Genomic DNA, 26,981 nt, shown 5'->3' with positions numbered 1-26,981 from the left:
CCTCAGGATCGTTGGTTGGAAATATCAACCCAGAAACCCTCATGTTACAGAGGCCAACTGCATCAGTTCGTTCATGGATGTCTCTTCTAGGATCTCTAACTTCAATCCCGGATTATACTGTAAGAGGAAGACTAAGGTTGAGAATCCCGCAGATCTGGCTCAACCAGTTTCGGATGGAGGACTTGGAATTTCTCATAACTTTTCCAGACAGAGTCCGAAGGGAGATATTATGGTGGACGGTGGACGTGAATGTGTTGCCAGGAGTTTCATTACATCCTCTGACGCTTTATGCGGATGCCTCGAACACGGGTTGGGGTGCACACTTGGACATCTGGCAAATTCAAGGTGTGTGGAATCTGTCAGAGGTGAATCTGCATATAAACTGTCGGGAGATGTTAGCACTGTTAAACGCGATCTGTTGGTGGGGGAATCGCTTGTACGGGAAGAGTCTCATGTTAGTGTCGGACAATTCTACGGTAGTGGCTTACATCAAGAAACAGGGAGGTACCAAATCTCAACAGCTCCTCGGGATCACTCAGGATCTGTATCAAGCAGTGGACGCTATAAATTGTTTAATCAGAGCGTGCCACATTCCAGGTCGGAAGAATATCTTAGCGGACTCATTTTCTCGACAGGACAGAGTGATCTCAACCGAATGGACTCTCAAGGAAGAGGCATTCAATTTGATAGGACAGACGTGGGAAATTCCAAACATTGGCATGCTGAAGCCCTATCCATATCGATTATAGGGATCAGAATCAAGACTTAATTGATCTTAAATTCTCCCCCCATGAGATTAGAGCCCTAGCTTCATCCTTAGCGGCTTGGTCGGCAGTTCCGTTAGAACAAGTTGTGTCTAGTTGTCAATGGAAATCTCCTAATACCTTTACCCATTTTTACCTGAGGGATGTTGCTCCCTCTATTGAAGGTTTACATTCATTAGGACCTTTAGTAGCGGCTCAGCACCTTGCTTCCGCCTGACTGCCCCTCTTTTTTTTTGGTGTGTGTGTGTGTTGACCTGGCATCTACATCTTCAGGAAGGATGACGCAGTGAGAGATGGTGCCTGGGACTGTCTGAGGGACCACTCGGAAGGATGATGGATGAATACTGGTCAAGGGACAGCATGTAGCAAGACAAATTGACATGGTAAGAGAATTTACATTTAGATGTATCACCTAACCAAGCACAATATGGACAGATTTTCTAACTTCTGAGCTAGGTTTGATGGCTTCACGTTAGATTATGATTTACAAGGAATATTAGGTTTAATGACACAATTCGGGAGTCGAATAGAATCATGATATATTCATAGGAATCTAGCGTAATCCGGATTTATGGCGTCAGGGATTATATAATTCCTACTAATACGGATTAGGATAATCATGATATCTATTATATCAACCATAACTATAGGAAGTTAGAAGACTCTCCATCTCTGGGAATGTATTCCCTCACTGCTACTGACCAAACTGGAGATATAAGTTATTTATCTCTGACTAAGTCATAGTTATTCTTAGGAGGTTGAGTAATCAACTCTCAGTTAGTGGTATAGAGGGTAGTATCTTCCAAGGGTAACCCTCCTTCCTTGCTTGGGATTCAGGCTACCATAATCCAGAGGGAATGTTTACATTAAAATTAGGAACAATTACATGTATTGTTAGTAATTGATAGTAAACTTACCTCTGGGTTATGGGGAGTAGTTCCCACCCTGTGTCCTCCCCGCGAATTTATCCTTAGAAGATATCATAGATGTGTTGTTTTTAGAAAAATTATGAATGGTTCTAGGAGAACAATACAGTGACGTCAGGATCAAGGGAGATAACTCAGGGGTAGATTAGGTATACCACTAGGAATAGCTATGACTTAGTGTTAAAATTTCTTTTGATCTTCTGTATGTATTCTGTGTATCCACAGGAATAAGGCTACCATAATCCACAGGTAAGTTTACTAACAATTACTGACAATACATGTAATTGTTCCTATGTATTCAATCCTGATGGAGGTCAGTGTGGCAGCCTAGTGGTTAAGCTTTCTCTCATCTTGCTGAAGACAGGTTGATTCCTCACATGGGTACTACAATGTGTGAAGCCCATATCTGGTTTCCCTCGCTCTGATATTGCTAGAAGCAGCCTAAAACCATACTCACTCACTCACTCACTGGTGAGGCGGATGTTATAACAATAACGTCTGAAATATTTATGTTAAATTTTGTTACAGATTGCGTAATATTTACCCAGAGTTAAAGACTGTTATATGCTGGACTGTTGTATAGTCAGGTTTCCAGGAATATTGTTACTGTGCTGTTAACCAGTGCCTTGTTGATTCAGAGGGCTCTTACTGTCTTGTGTGTTATGTATATTAGATAGAAAAGTTAACAATGTATTAAATTTGGAATGAATTGGTTACTGTTATCTATCACTGAATATTACTCGTATATCGTCTAAACATTGTATATGGATATATTGAAAGGTTATACAGCAAATATTATTTACAAGATATTTCAAAAACATTATTCAGGTGTAAATGTGATATATTGATGTATTGGTGGACTTTCTGGCTGTGATACTCTCACCAAACATAGCGATGTAAAGATCTCAAAAATGCATTTGTGATATATCGCCAACTGTGCAATATGTCATGTGTTGTTGCAGTAACAGACTTGATGGATTGGTTTATATGACTACTTAGTAGCTGATCTAACATGACAAAGTACCCATGGTCATGATGAAACAGGTGTTCTTTAACTCTCTTGATTAGTATACAACAGCTAGGAGATGCTGCATTCATTCTCCCAGACACTCCAGCACATTGTTGTACTTGCCAGTACATTGTATTACATGCCAGCACATTGTTGTAGTTGCACATTGTTGCATGCCAGTACATTGCCAGCACATTGTATTACTTCAGCACATTTTGTTGTAGTTGCCAGCACATTGTATTACATGCCAGCACATTGTTGTAGTTGCCAGCACATTGTATTACATGCCTGCACATTGTTGTGTTAGCACATTGTATTACATGCCAGCACATTGTTGTAGTTGCCAGCACATTGTATTACATGCCAGCACATTGTTGTAGTTGCCAGCACATTGTATTACATGCCTGCACATTGTTGTAGTTGCCAGCACATTGTTGTACATGCCAGCACATTGTTGTACATGCCAGCACATTGTTTTACATGCCAGCACATTGTTGTACATGCCAGCACATTGTTGTGTTTGCCAGTGCATTATTTTACACATCATTATCCACTGGTCTGTAGTGACCAAATTTGACATTTTTGTGTACCAATAGATTATGATCCTCTTATACTTTCAATACAAAAGTACAGGAATGTTATGGCTTTATTACAATGTTACTCTCAAAATAATTCAAGGAAAACAAGAATGACTCATTGTCTCATTGTTAGCAAACATTGGATATTTTTTCTTGAATACTGGCATTTTTGCATTGCATGCATATGGCACAGTAAAATATATTTACCACTGCACAATTCTTTCTTTTGCATAAACTTAAACATAAAGATATTACTGAAATACTGTTAGAATAGTGCGACTCACAATCAGTGTTTGCCCTTAAACCTGAAAAGCTGCAGGCCCTATGGACCCAGGGCCTAGATTTTCGAAGCTCTCTTAGAGCTAAGATAGTCGTAAGTGCCATACATTAACATTAGCTTACGACTATCTTAGCGTTAAGAGAGCATAAAAAATCTAGGCCCTGGGTGCTGTTGTTCAAAACGTTAGCACCAAGGCTACCTTAAGCCAGTGTTAAAGTATGGGAGTTACGGTCACCTTAGCGTTAAGATCGCTTTGTACAACGGCACCCAGGACCATAAATAGTTGTAGGCCCTGATCAGAATGTGTAGGCCCTATATTTTAGCTACAGTATAAGTAATTTCCAGCAAAAACAAATGTGACAACATTTGCTAAATTGCTTCCTCGAAAATGATAGTCGTTTCACTTACAGACGACAGCTGTTGATCGAGATAAAAACTAGAAATTGCTGAATGATATTTTCTGAAAAATAATACTCTATAATAGTTATCGGGGATGAAAAAACTCAGTCAGCTTCGGGCCAAAGGACCAACATAAATTTGGAATGCTGCTCACAATGGTATTCACTGCCTAGGCAATGTAACCATGGTAACTGGAGCCTGTAAAGGCCAGGAACTGTCCATATATTTTCATGTCTGTGTGTTTAAATTAGAAATGTATATGTCATGGACTAATAGGCTAGTAATAGCTGCAGAGGATGAGAATGTTATGTGTAGTGTTTCGTTTGTGAACTGTTATCCATAAGTGACTCAACATTATTTTGTCCATATGTAGCATGCACTGTTTTATAATATATTGTATTTCTAATAAATATAGCTTTGTTATATGTGTTGCCCAAGAACTGATATTTAGAAAATAAAATATTGTTCATTGCACCAGACAATAGTCTACATTTTGTTTATGCTACCACCAGGTCATCCACCAAATCATCATGGCATCCTCTCAACCATCATTAGGGGTGGTGAGGTAGTCTAGTGGTTAAAGCATCTGCTCATCATGCCGAAGACCTGGGTTCGATTCCCCACTTGGGTACAATGTGTGAAGACCATTTCTGGTGTCCCCCGCCATGATATTGCTGGACTATTGCTAAAAGTGGCATAAAACCATACTCACTCACTCAGTGGAGGATGGGCAGAAACAGTATGTGGTTCCTATTTCAGCATATATAACTCAAACTAACATTGGTACCACGCAACTATCAAAGGTAAAGTGTAATATATCAGTAAAATCCTGGTTCATGGTGATGCTGCTGATCATTGGTTGTCTGGTCCAGACTTGAATATTTACAGACCATGGCCATGTATAACACATGTTATATACTCAGCAGTAAAAAAAACATCAGTACAAATTCAAAATAAGATAGGCACTGTACTCAAATCATTACAGAAATAGACATAATTACATTTTTTGTGTACAATATCTTGACACGTCAATGAATTTCAAGACATTACGTGAATGTTTACAGTCCATTCAGACTCTTGACTTCAGTATCTAGTGTGACCACCACGTGCGGCAATAACTGCAGCACAGCGTCTATGCATGGAGTGCACCAATCGATTGATGAAGGCCATTGGCACCTGGAACCACACTCTGAGAAAGGCCTGGTGCAATAAATCGGCTGTGTTCGGCCTTGGTATGACATTATTCAGTCTCCTCTGAATTTCATCCCAAAGATGTTCAATTGGGTTTAAATCAGGACTAAGGGTCGGCCACTGCATAATGTTGACACCATTCTGCTGTAGGAAGTCCCATGTAGCTCTGGCAGTATGGGCCCGGGCGTTATCAAGCTGGAAATGTTTCGGTGACGTGCAAAATATGGTATGACGTGGGGTCTGAGAGCTTGGTCGATGTAGCGCACTGCTGTGATGCCGCCTCCTCTCCCTGGACCAAGGTTCTGGAACACCACAGGACCCACTCTCTTCCACCCCACACCATGATGCTTGCACCTCCCCATGAGTCTCTTTCCATAACACATTGGTCCAGTAACGCTGGCCACGTCGCCATATTCATGTTCTGCCATCTGCAGTTGATACGCAGTATCGACTCTCATCTGTGAACAGAACAGTTCTCCATTGCCTGTATCGCCAGTTTTTGTGTTGTAGGGCAAACTGTAAGCGTTCACGCCGATGACGAGGGGTGAGGATAGGTCCACGGTAAGGTCTACGGCAATGGAGGTGCTGTTAAGACATCAGCATACTGTATCAGTACTGACATGTCTGGCGTGCTGTTTCGGATGCCTGCATGAAGGGATTCTGAACATGTCTTGTCGTCGTTTGTGGTCACCCTTGGTCTGCCAGTACGGGGGCGATCATTTGTGGTGTTGGTGGCCCGGAAACGTTGCTGCAGCCTGTAGATGGTCCGAACGTTGACCTGGAAGTGATTGGCAACGGCTTGTGCAGTGTGGCCAGCTTCAAGTCTTCCTAGTGCCTGGTTCCTCTGAGCTGTCGTGAGTCGCGACATCCTGCTGACGTTGTAATGTGAATGTTTCAACCAGGTTTGGGCGTGCATTTTATAGGGCTGGTCCTTGTGAACAGCACGTGCAGCATGGGTTGCATGAAAAACATGGAGAACACTGTACCTTCTCCGAGATCAGGTTGCGTTTTTGAGACCATTTCCTGGGTTCCATTCTGAGTTTGGGAAGGAATGCCTTTGCTCAGGTAAAGTTGGAGATGTCAAAAATATACAATCAAACCATTAAATGCGTTTGCAGTTATCCGTTTCTGCGAAGGAAAATTCCAAACTGACGTTTCTTTTGCTGCTTAGTATATTTAGGATTACACTTTCTCAGGAAAGTACAGATTCTAGTACTTTTGTTAGGTTGAGTCCCATCCGGGTTCGAATCCACACCCTCAGAGTTAGACACCTAATCACCAGCACACAAAGTCAATGGCCTAATCTGCTCAGCCCCTCCAACAAAAGTAGTAGAATCTGTACTTTGCTGAGATAGTGTAATCCCAAATATAACATATGTTACATTTCACCACTTTCCATGACATCATGTATTCATGGCCATATAGCTGAAATATTGCTGAGTGCACAGTTAAACAACTAACAAAACTATTGTAGTGATATGGGGACAGTGTTCAAAGAGTTTGCTCCTCGCTTCTAACCCCTACCACCCACCCACCCCCACACACACACACACACACACACACTGTAGACACAACAACACTACCCTCTGGAGAGGCTTAAGCTACACCTGTAGTCAAGCTATTGTTTATTCACCTGATGAATTAAGTACATGAAGTTTTACTGAAGGGTCATCCTCCTGGTGTACCAGCCTACATCTCCTGGGGTAACCAGCTGTACAATGCTGATGCCCAGTCCGTGGACCATGTTGGACCAGCCATAGGTATTCAATACCAGTGTTGGAATGTATAGCTCTCTCTCACACAACCTGTTCTGTTGGTCTGACCATCAGCTCGCTCACCTGGAAACACAGGTAAATACAGGATACCAACAGCAATGATACAGGCATAGATGGTTTTAGTATTGTTGTGGAAAACATGAGTACAGCAAACTCACTCACAGCAGGTGTACGATTTAACAGTTGTTCACCAGATGTATTTCTTGTCCTCTCATTAATTACCTATTTTATATTAAAATATTTCTTCATAGAAGTCATGTATGATTAATTGGAGGAATTGTGACCCACACATGATCACACAGACCTGTAACTGGTGCAAATGGATCACTATATTCAACCAAAAAATATAATTTATCCAGAAAAAATCCTTTTTTTGTTTCATATATTTTCTTGGGCAAACTGCCAAGACGCAGAATGCAAAATGTATTCCCAAATCTCCTAATAAATAATATCACTCTTGAACCAAACTTTATTACAAATATACAAACATAAATCCCTTGAAAGTTTGTTCTATTTAGCATAATTTAAGAAAGAAAAACATTTTGCATAAAGATGAGAAACTCCCAAAACATACATCTGCTGACTGGAATGTATTCTAGCATAGATTGCGGACTTGAATATTTTTGGGCATAGATCTGCTGACGTATTTTGGGAGCATAGATATTCTGACTTGCATATTTTTGGGCATAGATATGCTAACTTGCATATTTGGGGGCATAGATCCGTTGTCTGACGAATCAGAGGCAGGCCTTCCCAATAACCTACCTGGACAGTGGGTGGAGCAGCTAAGACAAACTCAATAGTCTGGGCCATCTCCTCAGCTGTCAGTGCCTAGAATACAAACAGTACCTATACCAAAACCATACAGTAAGACCAACTAAACTTCCAAAATCTTATGAATATGAAACAAGGATTCTCACAAATCAATAAACGAAATCCAGAAGGTATTATTATATTATTTGCCAGTGTTTATCAATTAAAAGAAATAATTCTATTATTTATTATATGTATTTGTAAATGTATGCAACAGGCATGAGTGGGTGAGTCAGTATATTCTATGTTGCTTTTGAACAGTATTTGAATTAGAGAGTGAGTGAGTTTTAGTTTTACAACGCTTTTAGCAATATTCCAGCAATATCATGATGGGGACACCAGAAAAGGCCTTCACACATTGTACATGTACCCATATGAGGGAATCATTTCACCCAGGTCTCACATTGTACCGGCGTGACGAGCGAACGCTTTAACCACTAGGCTACCCTACCGTCCCTGATTCAAACAAAGGATCATTGTTTTGAGGATACACTGCCTGGCGATCTGCTCGGCCTCGAGAGAACTTGGGCCAACAATGACACCCAATCGTCACCACTCGCCATTTTCAGTAACCACCAAGAGCCTTGTCCCGGAATTATGCGAGTGGGTCACGAATGCCATGACCCCATGTGTGACCATACCTGTCATTCCTGGACAATCCTTCTTGCAGGTTACTGAAAGTCGTGACGCCATGTTCTGCGCAAGTATACATGTCATTCAGAATGGGACGTTGTCATGTCACATGCAGACGTCATTTTGAGGACATGGACGGGGAGGATGTTCTACCAACTGAAAACTAATGTCTTATACGTGGTTTTAAGGAAAACCTCGGTATCATTTCTTATGTACTAAAAAAACATATCCCCAACAAAATATTATATACAAAACGTCCGTGGGCCTTGACTTTGCGTGGGTTTATTGTTCTTGGACCTCACCTGTCTAGAGGCGTACACTTCTTCTGCAGCCTTTGCATCTCCGAGCATCGTCTCAGCAAAGTGAGTTTTTATCAGGCCGGGGCTTATACTCTGAAAATTAACGTCAGTACTTGCATAATCAGGGCAGACTGAAACTTGACAAAATGAACAGAAATGTATTTTCTACAAATATAACATGCTGACTCGCGTTTACACATCCGTCGCCATCCAGAAAACGTCCATACCTCTGGTATTTAGGCAAGGAAACACGTGGAGGTGGAACAATGTGCGTTCTAACAACCCAGGTCTTGCTCTAGTCTTAATGCGGACATTCTACGATAGATTAGAAGAAAACCTAAAGATCACGTATGTATCCACATTAATATACCTCTGTCTAGAGACAACATCAACGGATATAATGAAGAAAAAACCACTCAATTTGTGATACGCAGATAGAATGAATACACAGTACCATTTAGACAGTGGTTTAGAATCTGTACTCTACTGAGAAGGTGTAATACAAATATTAATATTACATGTGTTATACGCCGGTTTAGTTACGTGTGTATAGGTTTAAGGGCACAACATACGTAAGTGTAGGTTTTCATGCCGATTTAAGCGCCTTCAAACAGTTTCATGGAAGGGGCCAGGCGTTCCCATGTTCAGATCCTACAATGTTTTCACCACCAGTCTATACCGTGTATGCCCAGCTTGAGCCTCAAACAACATCATATTTACGGCAATTTGTTTTAAAAAAACAAAACAACAACAACACACAAACAAATGGGATAAACTTATTAGGTGTTAATTGATTACTCACTGTGACTCTGATATGCGAGTTAATATTGTAAACACAAAAGTTAAGTTCCCACCGTGTCTCCTCGAGTTAATGACGTCACAGTTTTTCAACCAATCAGATTATTTTGTACAAGTTAACTGATTACTCACTGTGAGATAGAGTTAATGACTCTTCCCAACCCGGTGACCAGATAAGCTGAAAATGGAGAGGTGAGTGAGTGAAAGTGACTCTAGGCAGCACTCAGCAATAATCCATATATACAACGACAGCCCGTGCAAACGAGCCCGGATAAGTCAGTGGTAGGAGAAGGACCAGCCACCCAGGCCGTAAGGGAAAGGTGAAAGACCATTCAAGCCAAGGAACCACCCAATACCCGTACTTGCAATGGTTATCTATTTTGGACATCATTAAAAACGGTACCAATGTGCTGACAATATGTCACTCTGGACCTTCAGCGATAGGGCCCGGCGAAACGCCTTGAGAGACAATTCACGGAGTCTGTCCACTTGATTCATTTCGTCAACTCTTATCATAACAATAGGCTAAGAATCCATATACTTTCATTTGTTGTGTTTGTTGTTTAATGTCTGTTTAATATCCCAGCTATGTGAGGGCACCATGTAAATAGTTAAAAAAACATCGGCTGATATTATGAACAACATCGAGTGCTGCCTTGGTTCGACGGAACGTTGCCATTCAAGTCACGGTGCCTCATCACCGGATCCATTTACCTCCCTACCTTTCCTGACAAGCATATAAGCTATCATCATTACCATGATTTCAGCGTGGAATCAACATGATTTGGAAATCAAACAGGCATATCATTGAATACATATATCATAATGCATTTTAAATATTTTACACGCGTATATTTCTTAAAGGTATACCATCAATCTACTAGTCCAGCGTATATAATAAATATGCTAAATTGTGTGTAGTCAGTCCCTGGGACCAACTACACTCAGGTAAGGGTCACTGTAACCAGCCCCGTTACAATACCTGTAGTCTGTCTCAGTCCCTGAACCACATTATTTTCTCTACTGCTAAGCCCTCTCTGCAGTGTTAAAGCCCTAAATAAAACAAGTCTAGATTTCCTCAGGTTCTGAATCTCTGGTCTCCCCGGGGCTCCTTTTCAATTTAAATGGGCTTGTTTGTTACTATCAAACTTATATAGGAAGGCGTTTCCTATTCTCGCGGTACTTACGGATATCGGCTGAAAAAATAACATAAACAATTCTTATCGTATGAATGCTTGTTGTTTTTAAATGAAGGGTCCTCTCCTCTATCATCTACATCTATCAGCTGCCAGATCCATCAGGTGAATTACCACTCATGAGCCCGGTGATAAACAATGCCATCCGCCATTGACGAAATGAGGCTTCTCCTATTCTCGCGGTATTACGAGGAATTAACGTTATTGAGTGTATGTAAGAGTCATCCTGCCGGAAAGGGCGGGAAAAAGTAATGATATGTCCAAGTTGGTATAAACTCCCCAATATTCGTGACACTGCAAGATTTTGATTATTCACCGACTTGGTCCACTTCCTAGTTACCAGTCGGTGATGTAAACAACCGCTAAGTGTCACGCATCGGCGATTTCGGCAGAAAACGTATTTACCGCGAGAATAGGAAACCCGCGAGAATAGGAGACGGACCTATATATATTCAGAGACTAAGCATTTGTCTACAAACCTGTTGATGTTGATGATATGACCATCGTCCACTCCACGCTCTCTCATGGACTTGACGGACTCTCGCGTACACAGACACAAGGCCATGACATTCACCTACTGACAACAATGCATTATGCAGTTGACACCATAGTTAATAAGTTATCGGAATCGCCTACATTCGGCCCACTACCAATTTGTTCAATGGGTTGTTTGGGTTTCCTATGCTATATTGACCAGATCAATGAGTGTATATTTGGTGTGACGCCGCTTTGAACATGGTAATGCCCTAAGTGATGAAGGTCTGAGAAGTTTACTGGTGTCTTCGAGGCCAACATCCCGAACTCGGGGGAAAGATTGCGTGTAATCTTACATACCTGCAGGTGACAAACCTATGTAAGCATAACTGGTATCAAGCATACATTTAAAATCGAATTCCAGGTCCGTGATTGTTTATTCCATTATGATGGCTATGACGGTTTTATGACGGACTATTTAATACAATTTGCAGATAAGTTAGTAGTGAGGCGGTCGAACAAACTTACTTCTGTGTTGAAATATTCGGCATGTGAATAAATGCTATTATTCATATCTAGTTTTTATCACCACCTTCGCCAATACGAAGGATGTGTTTGTGTTGAGGGACACACTAGGTAGGGGTAGTAAGCAGTAAGCCGGATGACATCACCCATGTGACCTTTGTGAAATGTATTACTGCGCCGGGAATAGACAAACTACATGTCGATTTGATGCTAAAGCTTTTGCGTGTGTAAAGAACAAATTACTGCACTCGTGCTTCATTTATGTTTCAATTCGTTGTCAGGTAAATATTTTGATTTCCCTCGTGAGTACATTGTGTGAAGTCCATTTCTGGTGTCCCCTTGCTGTGATATCGATGAAATATTGCTGAAGTGGCATAAAACCATACTCACTCACTCTAAGAGGCATGACTGACTGACTGACTGAGTTTGGTTTTACGCCGCTTTTAGCAATATTCCAGCAACATCACGGCGGGGGACACCAGAAATGGGCTTCACACATTGTACCCATGTGGGGATTCGAACCCTGGTCTTCGGCGTGACGAGCCAACGCTTTAACCACTAGGCTACCCCACCGCCCCTAAGAGGCATGAAATCTGACAGACACTCGTGTTGTATAATCTTTATTTCCCGCTGCAGCAATGCTCAAAGATGATTGGTCGGTTCAGTCATTATGACGTCAAGTTGTTCATAACAATACGATCACCCGTCTTGCATATTGTTCATGACCTCACGAAATGACAACATTATATCAACAAGTTCATCTACTCAAAATAAACAAAATCAGTGGATATATAATCAATGGATTATATGATTCGACGAAGACTTGATGTTAATAAAAATGCGCGTTTCTTTCATCTATTTATAATTGCAAAAACTATACCTCCCACATATTGTTCCACTGCTCACTATCGCCATCGATGATTGGTGCGTCCAGAGCGAGGCCAGCGTTGTTTATACATACGTCAACGCCGCCCCACTGACCTTTGATCTTTTCAAACATAGCCAATATCTCATCCTGTTTCCGCAGGTCAACTTTGATTGGCAGAACCTCGCCCCGCCCAGATGATGAAACGCCATCAGAAAGTTTCTGGCGAGAAAAAATATCTTTTAAGTATCGAAATTATATTTTACCAGATACTTTTTGTCGATATTTTGTATTCAACAGCATATCTCTTTGAAATGACATTGATCGCATGATAGCAAAAGCACGGCTTGAAAATAGTGGGCACATCCAATGACATCTGCTGGAAGACATTATTCTCGGGTGAATGTTCTGATCTGTTTGTTTGTTGTTCACCTGTGAGCACCTGGGTGAGAATTATCTTCAGCAACCTATGTTTGTTCCAAACAGTGACTAAAGGGATCGGGTAGCCGGCTACCTGACTTGGATGATCCATGTCATCGTATCATAATTGCGTGGATCGATGCTCATGATGTAAATCGCTGGCTTGCCTGATCCAGATTCGTTTATTTCCAGACTGCCGTCATATTTCTGGAACATTGCTGAGTGTGACGTTAAACAAACAAACAAACATGCCTTGTACAGTAAGGAAGCGTGGTTCCTTCTCAGAGTAACATGTAGCCCGGCTCTGCAGCCTACCCTAACATTGAACCTAAATACCCTTAGGTCCGTGTTAGAGCAGAACTATAGGTCAATACTTCAGTGGCGCAGTGGTTTTGCAGCTAAACCGAAGACCTCGTACGTCACAGGTCAACTCCCGGGTGATCGAGGCAATCTTGGTAGTCTTTGGATTGGATTCATTTCCATCATGATACCCCCCGCCAACATAAAACGCCCGTGTCAACGGAACTTTGAAAGAATGTATGTATATTCTGAGGTGAAGTATTTAATAGTAAATATGAAAATGAAGGTTTATTCGTCTCTCACACCTTGAGTTTGTCCTCGCTTCTTGCACAGGCCACAACCTTCATTCCACGAGACGCAAGCAACTTCACAGTTGCCTCCCCCCTACTCCCATAGACGCACCTGTTACCAAGGCAACGCGACCCTGCCACCGATCCATATTGATACTGAAATGTGGAAAATCGACTTAGTTTCCTGCTTGTACATACTGTTAACGTGTGTTATATCAGTAGTTATATACGTATACTGATTGCTGCAAAGACCAACACCAGCAGCACCATCCTGTGAAAACAACAACAATCGTCAATAAGTTTGGTTAATTATATGAAACAAAAACAAACAAGTTAACAACAAAAAATACCTTCTGACTAATTATATCGTATTATTTGAAATAAAAATAATTGTTATACATTACAAGCCACCATAACTAACACAAAATCATACTTAATAACTGTGTAATGATTTGTGATTAACTATTACACCATTTAGTGACCGTTTTGTATGGAATGTGTATTTGTGGTCTAAGTGCAGCTGCATGACGTCGGCCAGTATATTATCGAGTCTGCACAAGGCTATCTAATGATCGACATTATGAACACTTTTCCACGATCAGCGACCCGACTGTGGTGCACGGGGGGGGTGTAAGGTTACCAGTATACATGTAGGTCTCTTCCGTGTCATTGTTCGTGCCTCTGGGGTCTAGAGAATACAGGCCGTTGGGTAGCCTAGTGGCTAAAGTGTTCGCTGGTCACGCCGAAGACGAGGGTCGATTCTCCACATGGGTACAATGTGTGAAGCCCATCTCTGTTGTTCCCCGGAGTGATACTGCTTGGGTATTGCCAAAAGCGGCGTAAAAACATATAACAACCACTCACTAGGTGGATATAGCGACAGAGGCGGGTGTTCGATACCCTGATCGCCTCATACGAGGATCATGTTAAAGATGCTACTTGTTACCCTAAATATAGGGGATGAAACACGGTCAGCTCGGAGTCTGGGTTGAGAAACCATGTTCATCAAATGGCGGCATACTCTCTCTCTGTGGGCGTGTCGTCGTAAATAGAAACGTCAAAATCCTTTCTACAGTCATAAGAAATCTCTGCCAAAAGCAGAGTCGATTGTACGTGACTATATCACCAGCAGATATTTGTTTCAGCAGTATTACAGCAGTATGCTGTTGTTTGTAAACAAATCGGGTCTGAACCAGACAATCCAGTGTGTTTATGAATCACAGTGATGATACCAGGTGTTCGCGAAATGGTGAACGTATGCTGCCCCACCGGAATCACCCGTCATGAAATATATGATGATACCAGCCTAGTTCATATGAATAAAGGTGATTCCAGCCAATGCTTGCGAGCACACCTTGGTAGGCAAAGTCGTCTAAACATATGCTGGAGTCTAGCCAGCCATACAACTGCAGTAGTTTTAACACGACCTTAAACCCCAGATGACATCACTGCAGGTAATTCTACGGTTCCATTTGTGAATGTTGAAGCCCTTCCTTTCCAGTTTATACAACTGTAGGCAGCATTAAAAACCCGCATGGCCTTTTAGTGTGGGTGACAGAAGTGAACCACTGACTAAAACTTTGATTAGAGAAAGAGTTGTTGTTGTGTTTGGTGCTTTTGAGGTCGCCTTCGCCGGTTGGCATGTCGGCAGACCTATGAGAAAGAGTCGCGGGGAGAGCTTTATATACTCGCGGTATTGATAATGAACAACGTTCGTATTTCTGTGGCGTCTCTAGCTTGTGGAATCGAACTATTCAACCAACAAACGTGCAGTATGCCAGTTTATATATTATACAACTGCCAATAATCGAGTTACAGTCCAGTGAAATCCACGCTGCCCGGGTACGATGACAAGATCTCAATGTAGTGGTCGAGGCAGATCACTGATCCGTTTAGTCGTCTCTTATGACTGAAGGGTTATGGACAATAACTATCACTCAGAATCTGCAACGAGCGTGGGTAGCGACGAACACCTGTGATTCAAACTGACCTCTGGGAGAATATTAAGAAATGTTAACACCATTATATTATTCTGCTATACACAACTGATGTATGACATGCCTTTCTAACACTGGACATAATGCATACAGTGTCTGCTATATTTATTTCCGGGTTATACAAACACCTCCTTCTGAACGTTAACACACGATGTGTGACAATGTGGTGTGCTGAACTACACGTGTGTTTGCTGTGTCAACCCGTCTACCTACCTGTGATTCACGTGCAGACTGCAGGCCGTTGTTTGCACCACGTGTACACTGACGTCAACACAAGTCCAGCATCGACCGGAACGGCACAGAACGAGGGATTTTAGTGCCGCTTCTGTCAATGAGGTGGGAAGTAACGATCTCCCAGTTCAGAGATCTCACATTTGTTTCAATATTGGGACACAATGTGTTTGTACATCATGTGACTGGAATAATGCTTAATTTTGAAGAAAGGAGAGATTAGATGAAATCTGTGTAAAGTTGACATCAAGCTTACAGTGCTAGTAAAACTGAGATACCATGCATGAGATGAGTATACATGATCAGTGTCTGGACTGGGTCCACGAACATGCCGAATCTATATCTTGTGCTGTAGATGAGTTAATTAGTATTGTATTAGTAAATAAATACCAATAACTATATGTTTACTGTTATGGACCATTGATACTGCTATTCCTGTGAGTGGTTGTTCAGGTAGGTCCCCAGTGCACTGCTTTGCAGGGGGTTATTTTGCAGTTAAGATGGCTCTGACCTGCTCCCATAGTCTGCAGGTGTCCCTGAAGAGACATATATTTATTATATGGTCTCTGGTTAAAGCCAATAATTCCCGATGAACAAAACCTAACTACATTTGGGTGCAGACATAGTTTGTGCAGGAAAGGGATTTCATCACACTACCAGGTCATACCAGTCATGGCAAAGATTAGATTGTGCACAGGCGGATACAGTGGGAAGGTGCTGGGGTGCGCACCCCATTTGTCCTGAAATTTATTTTAACCATTGAAAGGCATCGTTCGCACACACACACACACCACCACCACCAAAAAGCTGTATTCGCCCTTGTTGTGTATTACCTCAGCCAACCAGCAGTAAACTGAGATGGTTGATCAAAGTGAACCACCCATATGCCACTGCTTTGAAAGTCTTTCAATTCTGTCACATGGCCTGGGCCTAATGAATAAGAAAAAACCCAAAGTGATTCAGGCCTTTTATATTTATCACTTGGCCAAATCCATGAGCATGGTTGTGGTGTGTACAAAACTAGAATCAAAAGTTAGGTGGAATTTTGATTCAAATCCTTTGTCATATAGGTTCATGGCACACAAAAGGGAAGCAACTCCATATAGCAAAGACTGATTGTGTTTCTACAGATTGCTGTACAGGAAGGATTGATTTTAGATTCGTAGAGTGCATGTGAGAAAGATGCAGATAACAGCCATCATTGTCTTGCAGCCAGGATTAGCAAAGGATCAAAGATGATATTCAAACCCAGACCAACACACACACACACACACGCACGTACGCACCAGACACACACACACACAGAGCAAAGGAAGTCAACTCTCTTCCTGGCGTGTTGAAATGCTGACCATGTAACTATCTGAGCAGTCAGTTGCACAGCTGCATTAAACACAACTGAGTGAATGAGTTTAGTTTTACGCCGCCTTCAGCAATATTCCAACAATATAAGGGCAGGGGACACCAGAAATGGGCTTCGCACATTGTACCCATATGGGGAATTGAACCCGTGTCTTTGGCATGACACGCGATTGCTTTAAGCACTATGCCCCCCCACCACCCTACAATGAACATGACATCACAACAGTGCTTATTCTGTTTGAATCACCTTTATTTATATCAGTTGGATCAGATATATTTGGTTTCATTTTTTCACAAAACTCAATTTTTCAAATAAGTCTATAGCACTAAATCAACAACTTTTACCAAATTAAAATTAATCTTATTGAACATGGATAAAATAACAATAAAGTCTTGTCAGGTAGCTTCTTCAAAATTAACAGACATAAATCTGAAACTGGCCATAAATTTTGTATCTAGAAATGCGTCTTGAGTTATTAAATATGCATTTTTGACAAGGAATAATTGCATACGGTGGGTGAAAACTGCTGAGTAAGTAGTATTTTATAGTCATTACAACTGAAAATACTATGAAAACCAAGGATTATACTTCTCTTGATCCATATCTAACACTTGCATCCATAATTTTGTTCACAAATGTATTAAAATGTCATAATAAAATAATTCCCATATGTTGACAGTTCTCTGGAATCCAAGAAACATCTGTACATTTCATTGAACAGTGCACAGAATCTATGAAAATGACAGATTAAAGAACAAACACAACACACAAAACAAATATGCATTTGAAATACGATAACCCCTTGCCAGTTTCCAAAACCTTAAGGTGTCTGCTGGTATAATGCTGTGCTTCCTGAGCAACTGGAACTTGTTAATACGGCCGTTCAACCACATAATCTGAGTCAGTCTATGGCCATATTAGTGCTGATGAGACATCACTGGAGGTCCATCACAGATACGTCATTATGTGTCGAACAAAGACAGGACTAATGCCAAGACAACTTTCTACTACGATTAGATTGTTTGTGTGTTTGTTATTTCATGCTACAGTCAGCAGTATTCCAGCTATATGTAAATAACTGTGTCTTGACCTGTCAATCCAGACATCAGGAGTATCTATCTACACGACACGATGACATGCACCACACAATCATGTGGGTGGCCTCTTATGACGATAAGATTGGGTTCCTGAAGACTAATATTCTTACATGGAACATCACTGGGGAATAAAACTCATTCATACATACTGACCGACACTGGCTGATATAGCTATATCTCACCATGTTACAATTTTAGGGAATACTCAAATTAATATTTTCTATGTACATGTTAAAAGATAAGCCCACCAATTGGTCGAAAAAATGATGTTTTCTTACATGTTCTTTTCACATATGTTTACATAAAAAAATTTAGTTCTTATTAATTACACTATTAGGCTTATTAAGCAAAATTATGAAGATTGTGAGTGATTTGCCTGTATATGGCGCCTGTCATCAAGAGTGGGAATATGGCACAGTAGTACTTACCACAATAAAATGCACACTAACACCCTTGTTTTGAAACTGGCAAGGTACATCAAATCTCTTAATTCTAAAACTCTCAGAAAAAGTAAATAATCTGAATACAGACATATACATATTCCTTCATTGGTCTCTACTCTGTCCAACAAATCAATCTTAACATCACTAACACTGCCATAAGTGAGTGAGTGAGTGATTTTAGTTTTACGCCGGACTCAGCAATATTCCAGCTATATGGCAGCGGTCCTGCTGTAAGTTTAAGTTAGAGTAAGGAGCTACAACCACTTAGCACTAAGATAGCTTTACAGACCAAGGGTTGCAATCACTTTAGCGCTAAGAAAGATTTGTTGACTGGGTCTGATCCTGAATAATTTTACACAATCATTTTACTTGGCCTTATCCACCCTGACTCGTATTAAATTCCATAGAATGAATTTCACAAATATTACAAATTCCTTCGTGACAATGTTGACAAGTTTCACAAAGCCATCTAACATCTCTATCATGTCTTGAGTTTATTTAAAAGTAAGGAGCTAGAACCACCTTAGCACTAAGACAGCTTTGTGGACCTGGGCCTAGATTTTCGAAGTTCTCTTAGCGCTAAGATAGTCGTAAGTTAATATTAATGTATGGCACTCACGACTATCTTAGCGTTAAGAGAGCTTCGGAAATCTAGGCCCTGGGTCTGATCCTGAATTATTTTATACAATAATTGTACTTGGCCTTATTCACACTGACTCGTATTAAATTCCATAGAATGCATTTCACAAATATTACAATCTTTGTGCATAACTTCATCGATTCTTGGTTAATTCTAGGCATTATTTACATATGCACAATATCAACACTATACCAACATACAGATTTCAACAAGAAATGGGTTAAACAGGGAATACCTGCTTAATGCAGAACATCTGGAACCTTCATTCATCATTCTTTCATTCAATCAATGAAACATCTAAGCGAGATACAATTAATCATTGTCAACATCATAGAATAATATTCGGTAAATATTGCAGAATTGACATGGTATAAAAGTAACATATTTTGTATAATTTCAACCAGGTTTCATTAGATTAATTGAGTCAGATGCAATAATTCTGATGATAAAAACATCATATAGTGGAATGCTCTGATATGTAGGAAGAGCAATCTAAACAAATATCTCTACATGAAATGGAATGTTTGTTCTGTGTTAAGTGTACACTTCACAGGGATTACAGGGTTATCTCCCTTGGACTGATTGCCTGCAAGGCTAGTGATTAAAAAAATGGGAATAGGTGAACACATATTTATTGAGTATCATCATTGTCAGGTAACATGTATTTTATCTATCATGTTAATCAACTCAAATGTTTAATCAATTACAGGTGAGACAAATTTGGTTTGATCAGGTTCACGCAGTACCTGATTGCAATTAATAAGTCAAAATTAAGTTATTAAGTACTTAAAGATGTAATAAATATCTGCTTCTACTGCTTGAATGATCAGAATTTCATGGCTGTTGTATACACTGTGTAGTAGTATATGCAGTGTATGCAAACACATAAAGTACTGAGAATGACAGCATATTGAAGGGTGACATGTGCCCTTGCAGTCTTTTAACACATCCATCATCGCTGCACTATCATTTGTATTACCGTTATTACAGCTAGTTAAATTTAAGATGGAAACACAGTTTTCAATAAAAACAATTTTACTTGAAACAATACAAAATGGTGACTATCACAGAAAATTAACTTTATTTATTTGTAAATTGCACATTTTAACATTAACGTGAACACTTAAATTCTTTCTATCTAAATATTGTCAGTTAATGTAAGTTAGTGGGAATACATATCTAAAATTATGATAAATATTTACAGTCTGACTTCTAATAATACTGTTTCATGGTCTTTAATGACCGGACCTGCTACAATCCTCTACACCTTTAACACTAACAGAGTGGAGGAAGCGGGTCTGAAAATGCAATAAAACGTGACATGGCCTATATATCATGATAATGATATCATTGGCAGAAATATGACGAATTTTCATAAAAAGAAACATTCTTGGAGAAAAGTTACCTATCGTTGATTGGCAGTAATGAATAACATTTCCAATGCTGATGAGAAACTAGAGCAGCCTTATGATTCAGGTATGTGTAAGAATTTGATAAAATCAAACTGAAAGTAAGAACATGTTTCCAGATTGAAGGTAAGAAAAGATATATTCAGTCATAAATCTAAAATCTGGTCTTTTCAATTTTCCCATTTTTCTTCTCCCTTGTACTAACACTGTGTTATTGTCCTGAAAATAAATCTGTTATTATCTGTTATAAATCTGTTAACTACCATAGTTCAGTTGGGAGCATGACCTTTGCTGAAGGATGGGCACCAACAGTTACACAAGGTAACAAGGCTAGTTTAGTACCACTCGACAGTCACCGGAATCACTGGAGAGACTCTCCACTGAGTATTTCAAATTGATTTTTGTCCCTACACTTCCCCCTTCATCAAATTTCTTGTCCGTGTGAAATGTGATTTAAAATAGCTTTACAAAAAGATCGAATACAACCCTGAAGCCCCAAATGTTTTTTAAACTAAAAAAAATCAGCTATAAGAAGGATAACTAAATTTGTAGTCAAACATCAAAATATTGAACATCACTTAAACAAATTTTCTCATATAACCAAAGCCCAGAGTCAAATTTCCAAGTCCAATCCAGCTCGATACAACACAATCAATCTCTGTCTTGATCAATAAATGTAATTTGAGAGTGAAATACATAACAGTATTTTACAAGCTATTTGGTAGTAACTCAGCTGGGGTTACTGTGATAGAGTGTTTCCTGGCTTCCTGGCTTCTTAATTGTTTACATTGGTCTGAGCTGAAGTTGAAAATACAACCATGGAAATACATTGATCATTAGGGGGAGGCGACCTCACAGCAGATTGTTGTATGGAAAACTAGCATTTTATATTTCATGGATATTTATGAACAAACTATCTTTATCAAGGATATTAAGGAACAGATTTTTTTTTCGTAAAGGCAATTTGGAAACAGATTAAGTTTTGACAAGGATATATTAACAGAATACTCATCAAAACATTACAGCATAGATATACCATGACAGTCACCATTCAAAACTTGGGTACATTGGGATCTGAGATGCTACTTTCCGACTACAGAATATATGGTAGTTGACGTACATCAGTAAAAACCTTGAAACACAAGCATACCGATGTAGAGAATTAGAAATAAAACATAATTTTTCTAACAAAAAAAATAATTTGGTTTTGAAAGACAATAAATTTTCACCTGAACAGAATGCTTATGTTTTGCTCATTTACTGAGAATTCATGGGTGTTTCTTTATTAAGACATCAAGGTGTGATGGTGCTGAAAGTCTCAATAACAAGATATATATCACAGATGTTTCCACTTGTGACACTTTGCATCAAGAAGAAGATGCAATGCAGAAGATGCCAAAATATCACTATGGGAATTAAACCTGGAACATCTCTCCAAGAAGCAAACACATGACCTGCTGGGCCACCACAAGGTTCTTGCTCCTAGCATTGCTCTCACCAAGCTAATCCCAGAGAGCAACACTGGTATATAGACTATATCAGTAAGATCTGAATTAACAAGGAAGGGTAAGTGATTACACAGTTGGGACGGACACAATCACATGGTGTGATCTAACACTGGACGTTACTTCACAGCTGCAAGCCGTATCACACAGCAATCAATACCATCAGTCATTTCACTTACGCATTAATGAATCATGAAAATTCAAGCACAGAGCCAGACTGCCTACCTATCGAGAAGCATAAAAATAGTGCAATTCAACAAATTAATCATGACATTGGCAACTAATCTTGCCACCAAATATTTTTTCTACCATTAAATGAATATGCAGGGCAGATAATCAAATAGATTCTATTATGTGTTTGATGGTGTTGTTATGAAAATGTCCTTGTCGGTCGTAATTCCAACATATGTTCGTTATTGTTAGTGAGGAATTTGCATTGATTCTTATTATTGAGTGCCATAAAAAGAGAGACCTGTCATGAAAATGTCAAATGTATTTGATAGTTGTAATTCATACAATGACTTCAAGTTAATTCACCAAGATTACCATAAGTTCGGAACATCATTAATACTCTTAAATGAAAATTGTCATAATAGGGGATTAAAGTGCAGCCATATAATTTTGTCAGTGAAAACATAAAATGTTATTGGCGCCTTCTGACATTTACTTGTATCGATGTTAAAGACATGTTCATGGCATATGATAGGTTCTTGCAATTTATTTTACCTTAGATTGACTCATTATACCAATAACGGAATTGCTGAATCGCATGTAGTTCACATTACTTTAGCTTGACATTAAAGACTTATCAATGGCACAAATGACTGGAAACCATTGTTTATTAGAAGTTCATATTCTTGAATAATATCATATTGATGAAGAACGGCATTAATGGTTGGAAAAGTTCAAAAAGTTTCCTGAAAAGAAACACCTGGGATGTAAATGTTCCTTGAGACAGAAACAAATCAATCCTTAAGCTGGGAGTACGATGCTCTCTGTTTACAGGGCCAATCTTATTGAATACCTGGCTCAGCATCCAATCTGCCAGTCTGAGAGATGCGGGAGAAGGATCTGCCTCCTTACCAATGTTTACCTAGGTCATTATTGGCTTTATTGAAAACCTTGGTACCAGCTGGTCTCACACACCCAGTCTCCAGGAACAACTGTTTGGTCTGGTGCTGTAGGTTACCATAGTAATCCTGGAAATTGGTAGTTCCATGGTTGGTCTCATTGTGGAATATGTCAGATGGCAGGGACCTCAAAACCTTGACATTGTATTGTCTTGAACACTCCAACAATCCGTAACAGCCTGGTGCTGTGTGTTGATAAAAGCGATTTTGGAAATGGTTGCTCCATGGTTGGCCTTATTGTGGAACATGTCAGATTGTAGGGGACTTGAAAACATTCACGCTAGATTGTCTTGAACACCCACTAACCAGATATGGCAGGCTGATAGTCTGCTGCTGTGGGCTGGTAATGGTGATTTCTGGAATTGGAAGACCCCATGGAAGGGGTGGGTTGGTAGACTTGACTTCTGTTCGATGTTGTTATTTCCTGTCCATACAAAGCAGCCATTGTTGTGGGTCTTGTGCTGGGAATGCAACTGTCTGGACCATGTTTATCCCCTGTTGTGAATCACTGTACTGAGTCCTGCAGTGCTAGTAAAATTCTGTCCGAAACAGACAAACGTGATACAAAACCTGGGGCTGTCATCTCTTAATCCTACATATTATATAATTTTGCAAATCAGTTCAATTTCTTCAGATCATATTTATTGCTGTGGTAATATTTTATTTCTGTACAACTGGTCACCATTTCCAACAGTCGATACAAACCATGCCTTTCAGAGCTAATCTCACTGTCATACAAGCTGTCACAGCTGACCCAGCTGAGCAATGAAGCTGAGCATTAAATCAAAGAAAACATATAACAGTTTGGATTAATTAACTGAGGGAAAGCCATAATTTTAGTAATATCAGTTTCAGTAGACATTCACTGCCATCAAAAAATAATAATTTTCATGAAAATTTCAATACGGTAACATATACTATTCAACATTTGCTAAGGATCACTTTAAAGATGACTATATAGATACTTAGCAAACATTGAGTGGTATAATTGAATTTAAGGAGGATTTCTCCTGTAATCATAATAGTATACACACAGTACTAGTAGCCATTACAAGTGTAAAATAACATTTTCTGGAAATTGTGAGAACAAAAGATAGGTTTAGACATTCAACAGTTAGCTTCTCTTCTTGTTCTTGGTCCAGCCTTGCTGTGAGGGCAACTTGCCTGTACTTGATCAGGTAACTACCATCCACTGATGTTTGGGTTGATGCTTCCAGCACAAGGGTATCATCCACCATCGGTGTATTAACTATCACACATTCATTCAGTCATCAGTCTTCACTCCACACAAAAATATTTGCATCTGTGTCTATGTACAGTTGTAGATATACATCTTATGCTGTCAGCCAAATGCATCCTCTGCTGGTGGGACGTAGGAAAAGCCCTCGAACACGCCGTCTGCCTCCATGACACTAGCGCTGACTAGCTTGCAGCTGCCTGCTGACCGGCCAATAGAAGCTGTGAAGAGAATGGGCAGCATGACATCACTTGAGAGCTTGAAACTAAATAAACATGTTGATAAGGGCAATAAATTGTGATGAATTATTTATTTTTACCACTTAAAACAACAACATAATTACACCTTGAAATAACTACAGTGACAGTTGCAGATGAGATGGGTAGATTGAGACACATTCCACAAAGTGAACTCACACTAGGATTGTCATCTGTAAATATCAGCATGGGTTTGTGATTGTCTTAGCACTAAGATGGGTCTGTGGAACTGAACACATCCATATTTACCTAATGGTTCCACAGTAACTTACCAGATATGGGCTCACGAACAAATTCTGGGTCAAAATGTTTTAAGTCCAGCTGGCCGCTCTGAAACAAACAAAACAGTAGATTAAGCAACAATATCCAATAATTTTGTTATTTGGGGAATGGGGTATGATTTCGAACCAGTATCAAGTAATATTGTTAATGTCTGCTTCTCCACTCACCACATTGGGGTTGTACGGAGGTTTGACCTTCCTGTCATCAAGGTCAGCCCAGTTGATTTCTACGAAGAAGGCATGGTTTTGAATCTCCTGGAAGTCTCGCTTGGCACCAATGCGATTCTCCTTCTCTTTTTGAAGTAGCTGAGAGTAAACAGATTATCATCATCATCATCATCATCATCATCATCATCATCATTGTTGTGATACATCATCATACCCATCCACCCTATGTTTATCATCAACTGCATGTAAAACCTTGATTATCCCCAGAATGAGTGAGTGAGTGAGTGAGTGAGTGAGTGAGTGAGTGAGTGAGTCTTAGTTTCCTGTGGGAAGAAAGCCCTAAATGATCCAGATGTTATATTATATGTTTACTACTTTTGTAAACACACCAGTATGGTGCAGACAAACCTTGAAATAAGCAGGATGAACAAGGGTAGGACCCAATGATCACATTATCCCCATAGCTAATCACAACTAGCGCTTCAAGACGTGCAAACATAGTTGACAAGTGACGATAATGGGTCCCAAATGCCTGATTTGCTCTGATGATGAACCTTTGCTGCACATGCTCACTGGTTTCATCAAAGACGTATGTCAGCCTCATTGTGAGCTTACTCCCAGAATTAACCTCACAGAAAGTAAGATGAATGAATTACCACTAAGCCTGACTGACTCACTCATACACTGACAAGCAAATTTAAATGCACACAGGTAAATTGGATATAAAAAGTCCAAAGTACACCTATTAAAACCATTTCAAATATATAAACCATTTCTTGTTTCGAACACTTTTTGCCACAATCACACATGGGGTTAAGTTGTTTGTAGCTGACTGTTTATATCAATCAAATTAAATTTTCATGGTCGTGAGTCGTACATCCAAATGTATCTGCAAGGATTTTTTTCAACAGATTCTACTGATTTCTCCAGAAATATTTGATCTTTGTGACCTACCCCTTCTAATATAGACCGGGCAGAATAGGAGACATTGGTGCGCAGTCGAAGAGGTTTATACAGGATGTTGTCGTACATCTCCGCAGTGTCGCGACTGTAAAACGGAGGCTACAAAAAAGAATGTGGTTGTGATGAAACAACTTCGTTATTGAGGCTGCATATTGGAAATCCATCTCTGATATGCCTCACAAGGATGCAATTATACCTGAAACTTATCAAATCAGTGCAAGAGAGGTTATCCGTCATAAAGGTAACTCAAAATGATAAAGCCTTGCATTCCATTGTATCTTAGTCACTGTTTATGATAGCTCCGCAAATAGAATCAATTCTTATATTGATTAAGTTATTGTTAGCTTCAACTCCAATCCAGGATTAAGATATCTGTATGACAAATGAATTGGACAGACATGCCATAGATTAATGTAAGATAAATGTATTGCATAAACTTTTCATGAAATTATATTTTTTGTTGAATTATTTTTCTTCCAATAATTGCAAGAAGGATCTTTACACATTAATAAAAATGCCTTTCAGTTAATTTTAACTGACAGTCTGAATGATTGTATTTTTGCTTCTTTGTTGTTTAAAGATGCACTTAACAATATTCCATGTATTGACATCAGACAGTATATAATCAAATCTGGACTAGACAATCCACTGATTGATATTGTAAGCAACAGTCTATGCACTCAAGGTACAAAGACACAGTTTGAACCAAGTCATCCAGCTTGACCATC

At 39.7% G+C, this 26,981-nt stretch overlaps 1 protein-coding gene and 1 pseudogene across 2 annotated transcripts in view; both read right to left on the bottom strand.

Annotated features, from left to right (window-relative positions):
* Window positions 1–6,732: 6,732 nt before the first annotated feature.
* On the bottom strand, window positions 6,733–15,824 carry LOC124275332 (annotated as a pseudogene).
* Window positions 15,825–17,354: 1,530 nt separating this feature from the next.
* The window catches only part of LOC124275329 (serine/threonine-protein kinase Sgk1-like), a 123,596-nt gene continuing 113,969 nt past the window's right edge, over window positions 17,355–26,981 (bottom strand). For both annotated transcript variants that reach the window (XM_046710827.1, XM_046710828.1), the window contains exons 12-15: window positions 26,245–26,352; window positions 25,291–25,428; window positions 25,114–25,171; window positions 17,355–24,805 (exon numbers count right to left, since the gene is read on the bottom strand). In XM_046710827.1, the coding sequence (XP_046566783.1) occupies window positions 24,690–24,805; window positions 25,114–25,171; window positions 25,291–25,428; window positions 26,245–26,352 (420 nt within the window). In that variant the 3' untranslated portion in view covers window positions 17,355–24,689. The remainder of the gene's footprint in view (window positions 24,806–25,113; window positions 25,172–25,290; window positions 25,429–26,244; window positions 26,353–26,981) is intronic.

The sequence above is a fragment of the Haliotis rubra genome, unplaced genomic scaffold (genome assembly GCF_003918875.1).
Source record: "Haliotis rubra isolate DU_JTF1 unplaced genomic scaffold, ASM391887v1 Scf2, whole genome shotgun sequence".
NCBI classification, from domain to species: domain Eukaryota; kingdom Metazoa; phylum Mollusca; class Gastropoda; order Lepetellida; family Haliotidae; genus Haliotis; species Haliotis rubra.
Note: the sequence above shows the minus strand (reverse complement) of the source record. Positions and strands in the feature narration are given on the sequence as shown.